Below are 13,237 nucleotides of genomic sequence, written 5' to 3'. Positions count from 1 at the left end.
TATAATTGGATTTCAGACAATATAGAAGGCTCCAATCAACACAATCTTATCTTCAATCAATTCCCCATGCCTGAAAACCTATGATTACTTTCCAAAACCATATTTCTATATCCTTTACTTCAAAAGTTTTAAGAGATTACCCACACTGGCTATTCATCGGGGGTTTCATATGGCAGCCTTATTGCATTTATACTAATGAGGGATACTCCAATCGCAAAAAGTATTGCATAATTTAATTCCTCATACCTGAAACTCGACATTAGAACACACTAATCATCGTTCCATTTTTACGAAGTTGGTACTTATAAGAAATCTCCTGTATCAAGGGGTTTGCAGGTGGCCATCTTGGATTTATGCTGATAAGGAGTGTCCATTCGGCAAGATATTTGTTCGAATCGAGTCCCCATACCCAAAAACCTACATTTAGACACCAATTTCATAATGGCCATTAGTTCAGAAGTTATAAGGCATTCCCTATAATCGGGTAGTCAGGTCAATTACATTAAATGCCTAATTAAGGTACCAAAACATAGTTTGTAAATTGGACAGCGTCCAATTCCATATTCTACACACCCGTAAGTACCCAAATCAACAGAGAAATCAAAATAATCAGCAAAATCGAGCCAGAGGCCCTATTTCTTCCCTCCCAAACCTCACTAATATTATATACACACATATTATCCTTGACATGTTGGTACTGTATATTATGTGCACACAAACGCCTATAATTTTGCAACCCTTTAGTGGCGAGACTAATAAGAAAGAAAAACTGGGAGTTCATTAAAGGGAAGCAAGGGATGGGGGAGTGTAACAGAAAGGAAAGTCAGGGGAAAAGAGACTAGGGTCAGGAAAGAAGGAATGTTTGTGTGTGGGAGAGGGAATGGTGGGTGGGAGAGGGGGAGGGGTGGTAGTTGAGGCAGTTAAAGAGGGTAGATATTGGGGGAGGTGTGGATTAAAATACCACCATGCTTGTGTTCATAAGAAATAAGTGGCTACTTATCATGGCTACATGGGGCTACATCAGTGGCTACATGGGGACCGCAAGGCTAACCCCCGCTCTAGCAGGGAAAATGGCCTTAAAATGCATGTTGTTGTGTTGTTGTTGTTATCAAAGATATTACATATTTTGAGGAAGACAGAAAAAATACAAAAGTTTATTTGGAAAAGAAGGTTTTATGAACATTTTATACAGTATAGCTTTGAATACATATAGTTTTCCCCTGTAGTAACAACCAAAGCCTTGGCCAAATTATGACTTGAAAGCAAAATGGACGGAAGGATACAAACTTTATTGATGATTTTACATCTTGGTCAGGAAGGAAGGATTTATCTAGCTAGTGTTTCTGTAACATCACAATGGCAACAATTTGTTAAATAAAAAAGCTTTTATGTTGAAATATCATCAAAACTTTACAATAAACCATATTAGAAAACTTCAGTCAGTAGGATGAAAATATATATATATTGTGCATATGTGTCATTGACAAGAGATGTAAATTTCCATTCACCTCTGAGGCTGTCGGACGTTTTCTGGGATCCCAATTAAGCATATCATGCATCAACTCCAATGCCTCTATGCTGACTTTGGGGATTGCACTTTTTAGACTGCTGGGAACAATCTGTGGCCAACGGAAGTGCATGGATGCTACTAATTGGTGCCCTTCTGGCCAGTTGCTCTGTCAATATGAAAAACAAGCAGCAGCAACAGCATTAATGCAGTACAACAATAATGTTCGTGCACTTCACAAGTCAAATGGCACAAAGTAACCATGCACTGCTACTTGCATAAGAGGTACTCGATACCTGAGTGGGTGCACCAAGCACTTGGCAAATCTTGAAAATCTGGTCAATTTCTGAAGATCCAGGAAAGAGTGGCCGAAGTGTTATCAGCTCTGCCATGATGCACCCCACAGCCCAGATGTCAATAGGGAAGCTATAACGTGTCGATCTTAACAGAACCTCTGGTGCTCGATACCTAGAGAATAAAACAAATCAAACATATTCATGTCATAGCCTAAAGTGTGTGGAAGTTCTCAAGCTGCGGCAGGAGGATAGGCAGTTATTATAAAATAAATCGTCTGAAAATTAACCATATTTTTCCCGCCAATGTAGCTTTAAAATGAATAAACTCGCCAAAAGTTCATGTATCTAGACAAACTACTGCTGCTATACTTCATTAATGACAAATTATTCCCATCTTCTTGCGGGGCTCACGGGAAACATTTTAGCCTAAGTCTGGCACAAACCAGCTGGTCAGGCTAAACATTAGATTGAAGGTGGCAGCAATTTGGCAGAAATTTGGAAAATGGCCAGGGTGCTGGCAATAACTCGCCTCCTATTCATGAAAAACAGTGTGGGATATTTAATGGACAGCAAACAGCGCTGGAGATGGGTCCACTGGCGTAATGTCGATCCGACGAACAGCACACACAATGATGCGTTGCCCTGCAAGTGAAATACCAGGGTCACAGCATCCAGCTGGGTCGAGATTCAAACCCAGTCTAGACAACTCAAAAGTGAGTGCGCATGCTTCTTATTTTATCCTGGCAGCCTCTACACATCTAGACAAAACGATGGCAATATTTATTCTGTACCATTGCATCACCTTTAGATAATTTCTACCTTCCATCATTTTCGTACAATGTAATACAATGCATGTAATCTTCTGAATGCTATGATCTGTGGAAGCAAACAGTTTCAGAAGTGTGAATTGGGCTCAATTAATTCTTCTTTCTCTGTATAGGTTGTCCATAAAGTCCTTGTGCAAATTTTAACTTTTATAACTTATGATGTACACATGATAGAAACAAACTAAGAATGGCAAATTAAAGCATAATTCATCAAGTTTTGTTCATATTGTTATTATAGTCCGGCAGCTAAGCTAAATATAGCATAACAATTGTGCATTTTGTGAGGAAAGCACCAAATTTGGCACACTAGTAGACTATCATATTATGAAAAGATCTGGATATTGGGCCATCTCAGATTCAGAGATTTGATGTTTGCAAGATTTGCAGATTTTGCAGATTTGCAGGCTGAGATTGCAATGCCAGGGACGGCTGACTCCTTCCTGCGAGCTGCCCACGTCACCCGCACAAGAAGAGCTCATCAAATCACTGCAGCGGCACTGCACATCCTGCAACACCGTGCGTATGAACGCCACTGTATGACATATGCTGATGATGCAGAAGACCTGCCTGAGTTCGAAGACTGGTGTCACCAGAGAGAAGACATTCCCAACTTTCAGTACTGGGCAACTGTGCTGGAACTAGAGATGTTGGTACTGGTCTACGTGCGTTCTCTGCGGCAGGCTTCATTCACGATGTACCTTGATGCCCTGATGGAACTGGTCCCATGGTTCCATGCCTTAGACCACACACACTATGCCAGGTGGGTCCCTGTTCACCTGAGGGACATGGTTGCACTCCCAATGAAGCACCCAGATGTAGCCAGAGAATTCAGGGCTGGCAACTTCACTGTACAAAAGACGAAGAAGGTGTTCTCTTCGATCCCAATCGACCAGGCGCATGAACAGAATAACGCCTGCATCAAAGGAGATGGTGGAGCAGTCGGCCTCACTGACAACCCAAGTGCCCTGCGGCGTTGGATGATTGCTGGGCCAGAAGTTGCCAGGGCCATAGAAGAGTTCCAAGACGGCCATCAACACTGGGGGAGGCGAGAGGACACACGTCATCACGACCAGACACCAAGTGTGCAGACCTCTTTCGCCAAGGATGTCCGCACCCTTGTCAGCGTCATAGAAGAGCTTGGCAACCCCTTTGAGGAAGAGAGCATGGATCTGGTTGTCCTTGACACAAAGGAAATTGCAGGTCCTGCTGCAGTTGAGACTGTCAGGAATGTGAAGAAGATTGGCCAAGAGCAGTTCCAGGCTACCACCAGAGAATGCTTGGTGGAAAGGACCAAGCCAATTGATGATGCAATTCGTCGGAACAAGCTGAAGGTGTCATTTTGGAAAATGGCTGCCACAGCCATCAGGCGCTGAATTTGAGATGGCCCAATATCCAAATCTGTTCATAATAGGATCGTCTACTAGTGTGCCAAATTTGGTGCTTTCCTCACAAAATACACAATTGTTATGCTAAGTTACCCCACTATTATCCCCTCCCTTTTTGAAAAAAAAGATGGGATATTTCAATCGGCTCCATCTTTGTCTGTCTGTCTCTGCCTGTCCGTCCATCCATCCATCTGTCTGTCGCTACTTCCTCCTAAAAGGTTGTGCAGAAATGCACCAAACTTGATAGTTATGATCATTACATGCAAAGAAGGTGCAAGAGCAGTATCATTTTAGCAGCACCCACTGGGGTGAGGTTAAAAGGTCAAATACCAAAAATGCTATTACGGGCACATTTTCAAACATTTTAAATGAAACTTTGTAGATGAAATCAACATTCGGGGAAGCATGAAATAGGTAATGATTTTTTAAATTTGACCCCCGGTTCATGACCCAAGGGGTGGGAACCTCAAGTCATAGGGGTCAAAACGGGGGATTTTTTTCTTACCTCAACATTTGCTGTTGGGTGGCCGTCTGGCCACTCTGCCATAAAGCCGAGATCGGTGGAGGGTTGCAGTGATGGTTGTCCTTCTGGAAGTTTCTCCCATCTCCACACAGGATCTCTGGAGCTCAGCCAGAGTGACCATCGGGTTCTTGGTCACCTCTCTTACCAAGGCCCTTATCCCCCAATTGCTCAGTTTGGCCGGGCGGCCAGCTCTAAGAAGAGTCCTGGTTGTTCCAAACTTCTTTCATTTAAGTATCAGGGAGGCCACTGTGCTCTTGGGAACTTTCAATGCAGCAGATATTTTTTTTGTAGGCTTCCCCAGATCTGTGCCTCGACACAATCCTGTCTCTGAGCTCTGCAGGTAGTTCCTTCCTTCGACCTCAAGGCTTGGTTTTTGCTCTGATATGCATTGTCAGCTGTGAGACCTTATATAGACAGGTGTGTGCCTTTCCAAATCATGTCCAATCAATTGAATTTACCACAGGTTGACTCCAATCAAGGTGTAGAAACATCTCGAAGATGATCAAGAGAAATGGGAGGCACCTGAGCTAAATTTCAAGTGTCATAGCAAAGGGTATGAATACTTATGTCAATGTGATATTTCAGTTTTTTCTTTTTTATAAATTTGCGGAACTTTCTAAAATCCTGTTTTCTCTTTGTCATTCTGGGGTATTGAGTGTAGATTGATGAGGGAAAAAATGAATTTAAACGATTTCAGCATAAGGCAGCAACCTAACAAAATGTGAAAAAAGTGAAGGGGTCTGAATACTTTCTGAATGCACTGTATGTGCTCTCCCAAATGGCGTTCGAGTTAACATTGTTGTTTTTGCTATTATCAGCTAAATCTGCAATTTCCCTGGGTTTCTTGAGGAGTTGACATTTTCTTTTGAGGCAACTTCTACATCAGTGGCAAAGTTAACCACGACAGTTATCGCATTTGGAGGACAAAAAACCCTCAAGAAGTCTGGCCACATTAAAGAGTCACCAAAAATGAATGTATGGTGTTCTCTCAGGGAGTCACGCATCATTTGTCCTTTCTTTTTTGGAAGAAGCAACAGTCATTGGTGAATGTTACATTGCAATGTTGTAGAATTTATTTGTTCCCAAACTATGACGATGAAATCTTTCACATATCACATTGTACCAGTAAGACTTGGCTCCATGCCACTATGCTTCGGATGTGCGACGGTTCTTGAATGATGTCTTCCTAGACAAGTGGATCGGTAGACGTGGACCAACTGCTTGGTGACCTCGTTCACCTGACCTGACCACTGCACTACATTTTAAGGGGCTAAGTAAAACTGTCGTTTACTTTTTAAAACCACATTCTTTGGATGAACTTAGGGCCAACATCACAAATGCAAATCATGAAATGACTTGGCAACAACTGGAGAATGTTTTCAACAAGTTCCAACATCGGATTGAATGATGTATTTTACGAAAGATGGTGGTTATGTTGAAGCCCAAGAAATTGAACTGTAATGAGTAAAACCTTCATGAATCATTCTTTGATGCACCATTTACAGTTTGTTTCTGTCTTATGTACATAAAAAGTTATAAAAGTTCAAAGTTGCACAAGGACTTTGTGGACACTTTGCATATTTACCACATCTCTGCCACAAAGGCATGACCTAAAAACTTCTACATTTCTCCATTATCTGTGTGTATAGTGGGCTTTGAAGTTTCTTAGGACAACAGCATGCATAATCTTTTCTCAAATGGAAAAAGTATGCACATTTTATTTCATGATGAAAATGCACATAAATGTTTGAACATTTAGTACATGTGATAGTTATTTTAGTGTGGCCATGCAAATAATGCATCAGAGCAACATACCACCGTGTTGAGATGTAGTCGGTGTAGGGTGGCAATGAACGAATTTCTCGTGCAAGCCCAAAATCGGCAATCTTTATAAGCTCGGGCCCCATGCACAAGAGGTTTTCTGGTTTCATGTCTCGATGGAAAAAACCTGCAAAATTTAATCACCGATTAATTATGCATTCTTACTTCTATGGGTATGAAGGAATAATATACAAAGTTTGTTCCTTACATACTTCAGAAGTCATACCATGTTTGTGGATGTAAGCCAGCCCTTGAAGTATCTGGTACATGATGTTCCTAACAGTTGCTTCAGGAAAAAACTTGTTCCTGTTTGGAAAATGCAGTATTTTGAAAATCAAAATGATAAACAAAATGTACAGCAATGGAGCAATTAGACGTCAAAGGTCAAATAATTAATTTCATTTGAAATTGGGAATCTTAACACACTGCACAAAATAATTAAACAATTCAACATAGTGCATACCTACGTACATATAAATACCGTAATAACAAAAATAATTTTAAAATACTTGTTAGATTCACCATTCATAGGAAATGCCTCAAACCATAATTGGTTGGTGTTGTCATGGCATCAACAAGGAAAAGGGAAGGGGAGGGGAGGGGGAAGGGTAGAATGATAATAAACTCCATTCCGTATTTTTAGAATTGACCAATCTTAAGGAATGAACGAATGAATGAATGAATTAATTAATGATCGTTTTAAGGCCATTTTCCCCGCTAGAGCGGGGGTTAGCCATGCGGGCCCCATGACAATCTTGGTTCCCTGTTTGAGGCAATGTTTTTATGGCCGGATGCCCTTCCTGACGCCAACCCTTGGTCACGCTCTTACGATGCGCAGGGATACGGTGTACCTATTCTAAACCGGGGTACACACCGGGATCATTCATCCCAGAAAGCTGGTATTCAATTTGCCGACCTCGGAAGGATGACAGGCTGAGTCAACCCCCCTGGCGTTAATTCAGCGATCGATCGGGATTCGAACCCAGGATCCTAGGATCCCAAGCCGGCACCCTAACCGCTAAGCCAACACCAGGCTAAAGTGGAATAATGGAATAAAGGAATAAAGTGGAAATCCACTAACTGTGGAGTTTGGCCTGTCTGACAAATGACAAGCTTTGAGGAATGATAATGCAAGACATACATAATAATTGATAATACTAAATTCCTATCCCAACCTCCAACCCCAAAGTTTTTTTGTTTTTTTTTAAATATATATATATATGAACCACCTTTAGAGGCCATTTTTCCCCGCAGAGCAGGGCTTGGTATATATATATTTATGTTTTGTTTTTTTACAGATCCGAACTAAAGTTTTTGGACACCTGATTTAGTGAAAATCCCAAACAATCATTGGTGCGTAGCCATTTCATGTCCTAGGCCTAATCAGCATGGACACTAACATCTGCTACCAGTGCTTGATAAGTTAGAGTTCTGTTATCTACCTTTTCTTGCAAGGCGCATCTTCCAGTTCTTTCAGATTATTTTCAATGTTGTCCATCCCACATGGTTGAATTGGTTCAGGTGTGTAACTGAACTTGTTGCTTTACGAAACACATTTCCTGTTACTCGAAATAGTAACTTCCCAAATAACTTACTTGAAAGTGTGAATGCTGATTATTACCTCTGCCACCAAAAGATGGATGTAGGTTATGTTTTCACCCCTGTATGTTTGTTTGTCTGTGTGACGTATATCTCAAAAAGTTGTGGACGGATTCAGATTACATTTGGTGGATAGGTTGAGTGTGTGACAAAGACAAATTGATTAGATATTGTTGAAAATCCGGATCCAGATCAATCAGAATCAGATCAATCAGAATCAGAATCAGAATCAGAAAGATCAATCAGAATGCTTTAAGTGATTCTTCACCATTGGGAGATAAGGGCAAAAACAATATATGGCATGATATCTGAAGACGTTGTGGACAAGTTACGACAAAACTCGGTGGATGTGTTGGTTAGGTGACAAGAACAAGCTGATTAAATTTTGGTTCACGTCTGAATCCAGATCTGGATCAATGGGATACAAAATGTAAACTAATAAGCCTGACAGAAGCTACCGAGTGCCCTTCTAGTTAAAGCTGTGGATCAGATCGAGGTAAATTGTAAAATAGTGATGGGATGGTGGAGTTATAATGACTAAGGTGGGGGAGAGATAGTTGAGAGGTTTAGGACGGTTGTTGAGTTTTATAGTGTAATTGCATGACAAATAAATGTGTTTCGATGAGAGATTGCCAAGCTTTGTTTATTCATGTCAAAACGTCTGATAATTAAAAAAATATTCCACCTGACCAAACCGAATACAATCTTTGCTTTTCTTTTCAGCCTATCAAATATCAGGTTTGTTTTTAGTACATACCTGTCCTTCATGAGCTGATAAAGGTTCTCTTTCATGTACTCAAAAACGAAGTATAGCTGGTTGCCTTCTCTTATCACCTCTTTCAGCTTGATGACATTGACATGAGACAACTTCTGCAAAGACTACAAACAAATGCAAATAAGGATAATTTACCACAAAAACCAAATTCAAAAAATCTGTACAGGTTTTAGGGAAATAAAAAAAACTATTGGAACATCACAAGCCGTCTGGTATGAGCTAGGGTGGCACTAAAATAGGGGTAACATTTCAAACACATGAAAATTATGGTCTTACCATTCAGAGTGGTTCCATTTGTTGTATAAATCACACAAGGTAAAATTTTATGCAAATCGTATAATATTTAGGGATTGCTCACCGCAACATGGCTTGATGCGGTGAGCATACAATACAAAATTGTATAATTACATATAATTATATAATAATATTCTAATTACATTATTAAGTCCATACATATTACATAACAAACTGCAACATCGACGAATATAATCTGATCATTAATAATCCATAAACTTCCAAAATAATGAACATAAATCAGTTGCCAGTGGGCTTTAATGGGTTAAGATGAAAAAGAAAAAACAAAAACGTACCCTATTATTATTACTGTTATTATTATTATTATAATTATTATTATTATTATTATTATTATTATGAGGGAGCGGGGTGGACGAGTGAGTGAGACCGCTCGTGGTGGGTTGACCACGCCAGTAGAGAAACTTTAGAGGCCATGAGCAAACTCTAAATATGATTTGATCACTGAAAATTTACCATGAGTGTTTTCTCATGGGATCAAACAAAAGCAGACCCAAAGACCTAAAATTATGAAACATTCGGTTTTTAGTGCTACCCAAATATGAGCACATCACTTATCGGTCCGCATGAGCAAAGGACATGGGCCAGCCAGCTCTAGATCCCATGGTTGTGAAGCCAGTGAGGAGAAAGGAAAAAGATTGTTAATCAAATAAATAAATCAGGAACAAAGCACATTACAGTGAACTCTACCACAGTGAAAAATACAAAAGTAAAGAAAGAGGGGCAACAAGGCCTTGCTGAACACTGTCTTGGAAGACCTAAATTTTTGTTTGCAATAAATCTATTCCGAACATGCAATAAGGGTATAAAATTAGCCAGCAAGAAAGATCAATCAGAGATTGCAGACCCTCGCCAGGACGTGTTTTAGTGGTTTTTAAGGCTTTTGTGTTAAAATTAAAAGGCGGCCGAACCACGTGACCAATGATGTCACCATTATTTTTATTTTTCTCCACCAATTTATCCATAGATGATGCTCAAGAAATTTCATTTTGATCGGATGAAGTTTTGTACTTGTTGAATTATGACATTATAATAGAGGAACCGATGGCATCATCATTAACATATGTTATTTCCCATGGAGAGTTCTTTACAATGAGCCATGTCTCAAGTTTTTCTATGCAAGGCTTTCAGAGATTTACAGGTGCAAAGTTTTTCAGTTTTTTTTCCAAGATGGCACCCATATCACATGACCTATGACGTCATAATTGTCATTAAAAAATTATAGAGAAGGAGGTGCAACCATGGTGAAAATTTCCTGTCAATCAAACGAACAGTTGCAGAGAAAATAATATTTACTCTGTGCGGACAAACAAACAAATAAACAAACAGACAGATAAAATCACTCATAGAGCGACACTTGGCAAAACAGAACAAAGTAGAATGGTACTCAGTAGAGCATCCTTTTGACCTCAAAAATAATCAGTGGTTCTGATATGCAAATCGTCTTCAAAGTTTAAGTTAATCTGATGAAAATTGACAATTTTAGAAATTCGGCCTATGTTGACCTTTTGGCATATGTTGACCTCAAAAATAGTTGGTGGTTGTTTTCAGTAAGCTGATGTGACAATCCTTTTCAAATTAAAAGTCAATCAGATGAAAATTGAGGATTTTAGAAATTTGAAATTGTTGTTGACCTTTGACCTATGTTGACCTTTTGGCCTATGGTGATCTCAAAAATAGTTGGTGGTTGAATTTCAGTTTGCTGATATGTAACTCCCATTCAAATTGCCAGTGAATTGGATGAAAATTGAGGATTTAAATTTTTTAAAATTGTTGACCTTTGGCCTATGTGGCTCTCAAAAATAGTTAGTGGTAGAATTCAGTTAGCCGATATGTAAATCCTACATAAATTCAACTAGATGAAAATTGAGGATTTTAGAAATTCGAAAAAAGTGGTTGACCTTTGGCCTATGTTGACCTTTTGGCCTACGTTGATCTCAAAAATAGTTGGTGGTTGAATTCAGTTAGCCGATATGTAAATCCTATTCAAATTTCAAGTCAATCAGATGAAAATTGAGGATTTTAGAAATTTGAAAAAAAGTGGTTGACCTTTGGCCTATATTGACCTTTTCACCTTTTGACCTCAAAAATATATAGGATTTTGTCAGACCACGAATTTTACCATTTGGTTGAGGATCGTGAAGATCGGTTTAAAATTGTGAAAATTGTAGGCAAGTATATGTGAGCGGACTGACAAACACACAAACCGGAGTGATCAACATACAGTACTTGCAATTTTTTTTTTACCAAGTAACAAACACAAATGCAATATCCTCTCCTCTGGTGAGGGTAATTTACACTTTGTTTTTGTTCTAATGGTAAGCATTTTTGTTCTTTTTGTTCTAATTTGTTCCCCAAAAGTTCTTCTTTTTTTATACAAGATCGAGGCTCGTGTAAGAGATAATATTAATCACAAAAAATCAAACGGACACATTAAACATATAACAAAGAGAGCAGAAGACAAGATGGGGAGAGAGGGGGAAGCACACAAGTACAACATTTGAGAGCAGGGACATCGGGAGATCTGTGGGAGGGATGGGGCATGGGGGGGAGGAGGCATGGGAAGGGGGGGGGGGGTGGGTGGGAGATATAGAAAACACATGGACACTGCTAGGACTTCCAGGAAAGAAGTCGGTATTTCAAAAACGTGGATCTGGGGTGAATTAACGGGGGTAGAAAAGATCAAGGTTTTGGATGGGGGAAGATAAGAGATGGTGGTGCACAGCTTTTTTAAAGACCAGGAGGGAGGAATGGGATTGAAGAGAGTGAGGGAGTTTGTTCAGGAGGCGGGAGAAAAGAGGAATGAAAGAGTGAAGGTGAGCAGAGAGTCTTGATTTTGGCAATTGCACTAGAAGAGGATTGCTGGCAGATCTTGTGCGACATGTAGGAATATTTGGGGGACAGAGCACAGACAGAGCTGGGGGAGCTAGGCCAGAGAGGAGTCGGTAGAAGACAGAAAGACCACCAACCTACCTGCGGTGAGTGAGTGAAAGGCCCTCAGAGTTAGCTTTATCGAAGGAGATACCAATGATCCTGAAAGCTTTGGTTTCAACAGCGTGAAGCCGAGCTAGGTGTGAGGCAGGAGCACCAGCCCAGAGTGGAGAGCAGTATTCCATTGAGCTATGGATGAAAGCCTTGTATGTGGTGAGGAGCTCAGGTGTGCCAAGGAAGGACTTTGCACGACGGAGGATGCCCAGTTGGCGACTGGCTTAGGAGGCCAGCTTGGAAATGTGGTTTTCCCAGGAAAGATCATGGCAGATAGTGAGCTTGAGTGACAGAACTTCTTGGAGAGCATTGTTGAGAAAGTAGATGGGAGAGTTGTTCAGATGGTCTTTTCAGAGAGACATAGTGAGAGTGTGAGATTTGTCAGGATTGATAGACATGTTCCACTTGTTTGACCAGTCTGTGATTTTGTCCAGGTTTTCAGAGAGTGGGGAGGCTGCAGACTGCCAATCTGAGAGATGAAGTATGGAGCAGCAGAGAGTGGAGTCATCAGCAAAGAGATAGAGAGGATTTCCCAGGGAGTCGGAGAGATCATTGATGAAGACCAGAAAAAAGCACAGGACCCATAACACTGCCTTGGGGAACTCCAGCCTGAACAGGAAGGAGAGATGAGAGAAATCAATTCAGGGCCACATGTTGACTACGACCAGAGAGGAAGTCCGCAACCCGTGTGTGGAGATTTCCATGGATACCATAGGAGGAAAGTTTGGTGAGCAGAGCGGGGTGCCAGACCGTATCGAAGGTACGTGATATATCAAAGGAGACAGCTCTAATTTCCTGTTTGACATTGAGGACCTCCATGCATTGTTGAGACAGCAGAAGCAGCATGTCCAGAGTAGAGTGACCTGGTCTGAATCCAAATCGATGATCCGAGATCAAGCCATTGGATAAGAGGAAGGATTTGATATCCGAAGCAATGATGGATTCCATGACTTTGCTGATAATTGGGAGCAGGCTGATTGGTATGTAGTTGCAAGGATATGTTGTTGCACATTTTTTGTGTAAAGCAGTCATATTGGCTGATTTCCAAGCTGATGGCAGATTAACATGAGCAAAAGAGAGGGTGAAGAGAACAGAGAGAGAGTGTGAAAGAGTGGCAGCGCAGGATTTTAGGACCGGTGGGCTGATGCCGTCTGGTCCAGTTGCAGAATCAGAGTCGAGGATTGACAGAAACTTCTCCACCTTGTCA

General features: G+C 40.6%; 1 protein-coding gene across 6 annotated transcripts in view; it reads right to left on the bottom strand.

The window, feature by feature from the left end:
- Positions 1–13,237, bottom strand: part of LOC137423152 (serine/threonine-protein kinase MAK) — a 47,734-nt gene that overhangs the window by 19,082 nt on the left and 15,415 nt on the right. For all 6 annotated transcript variants that reach the window (XR_013622881.1, XM_068109988.2, XM_068109991.2 and 3 more), the window contains 5 exons: positions 8,716–8,837; positions 6,586–6,665; positions 6,354–6,486; positions 1,804–1,975; positions 1,509–1,676 (listed from right to left, as the gene is read on the bottom strand). Coding sequence is in view for 5 of the 6 variants with exons in the window: in XM_068109988.2 (XP_067966089.1) it covers positions 1,509–1,676; positions 1,804–1,975; positions 6,354–6,486; positions 6,586–6,665; positions 8,716–8,837 (675 nt within the window). In the remaining variant the exon portion in view is untranslated. The remainder of the gene's footprint in view (positions 1–1,508; positions 1,677–1,803; positions 1,976–6,353; positions 6,487–6,585; positions 6,666–8,715; positions 8,838–13,237) is intronic.

This window comes from Myxine glutinosa, chromosome 3, assembly GCF_964187855.1.
Source record: "Myxine glutinosa chromosome 3, kmMyxGlut1.1, whole genome shotgun sequence".
NCBI classification, from domain to species: Eukaryota; Metazoa; Chordata; class Myxini; order Myxiniformes; family Myxinidae; genus Myxine; species Myxine glutinosa.
Note: the sequence above shows the minus strand (reverse complement) of the source record. Positions and strands in the feature narration are given on the sequence as shown.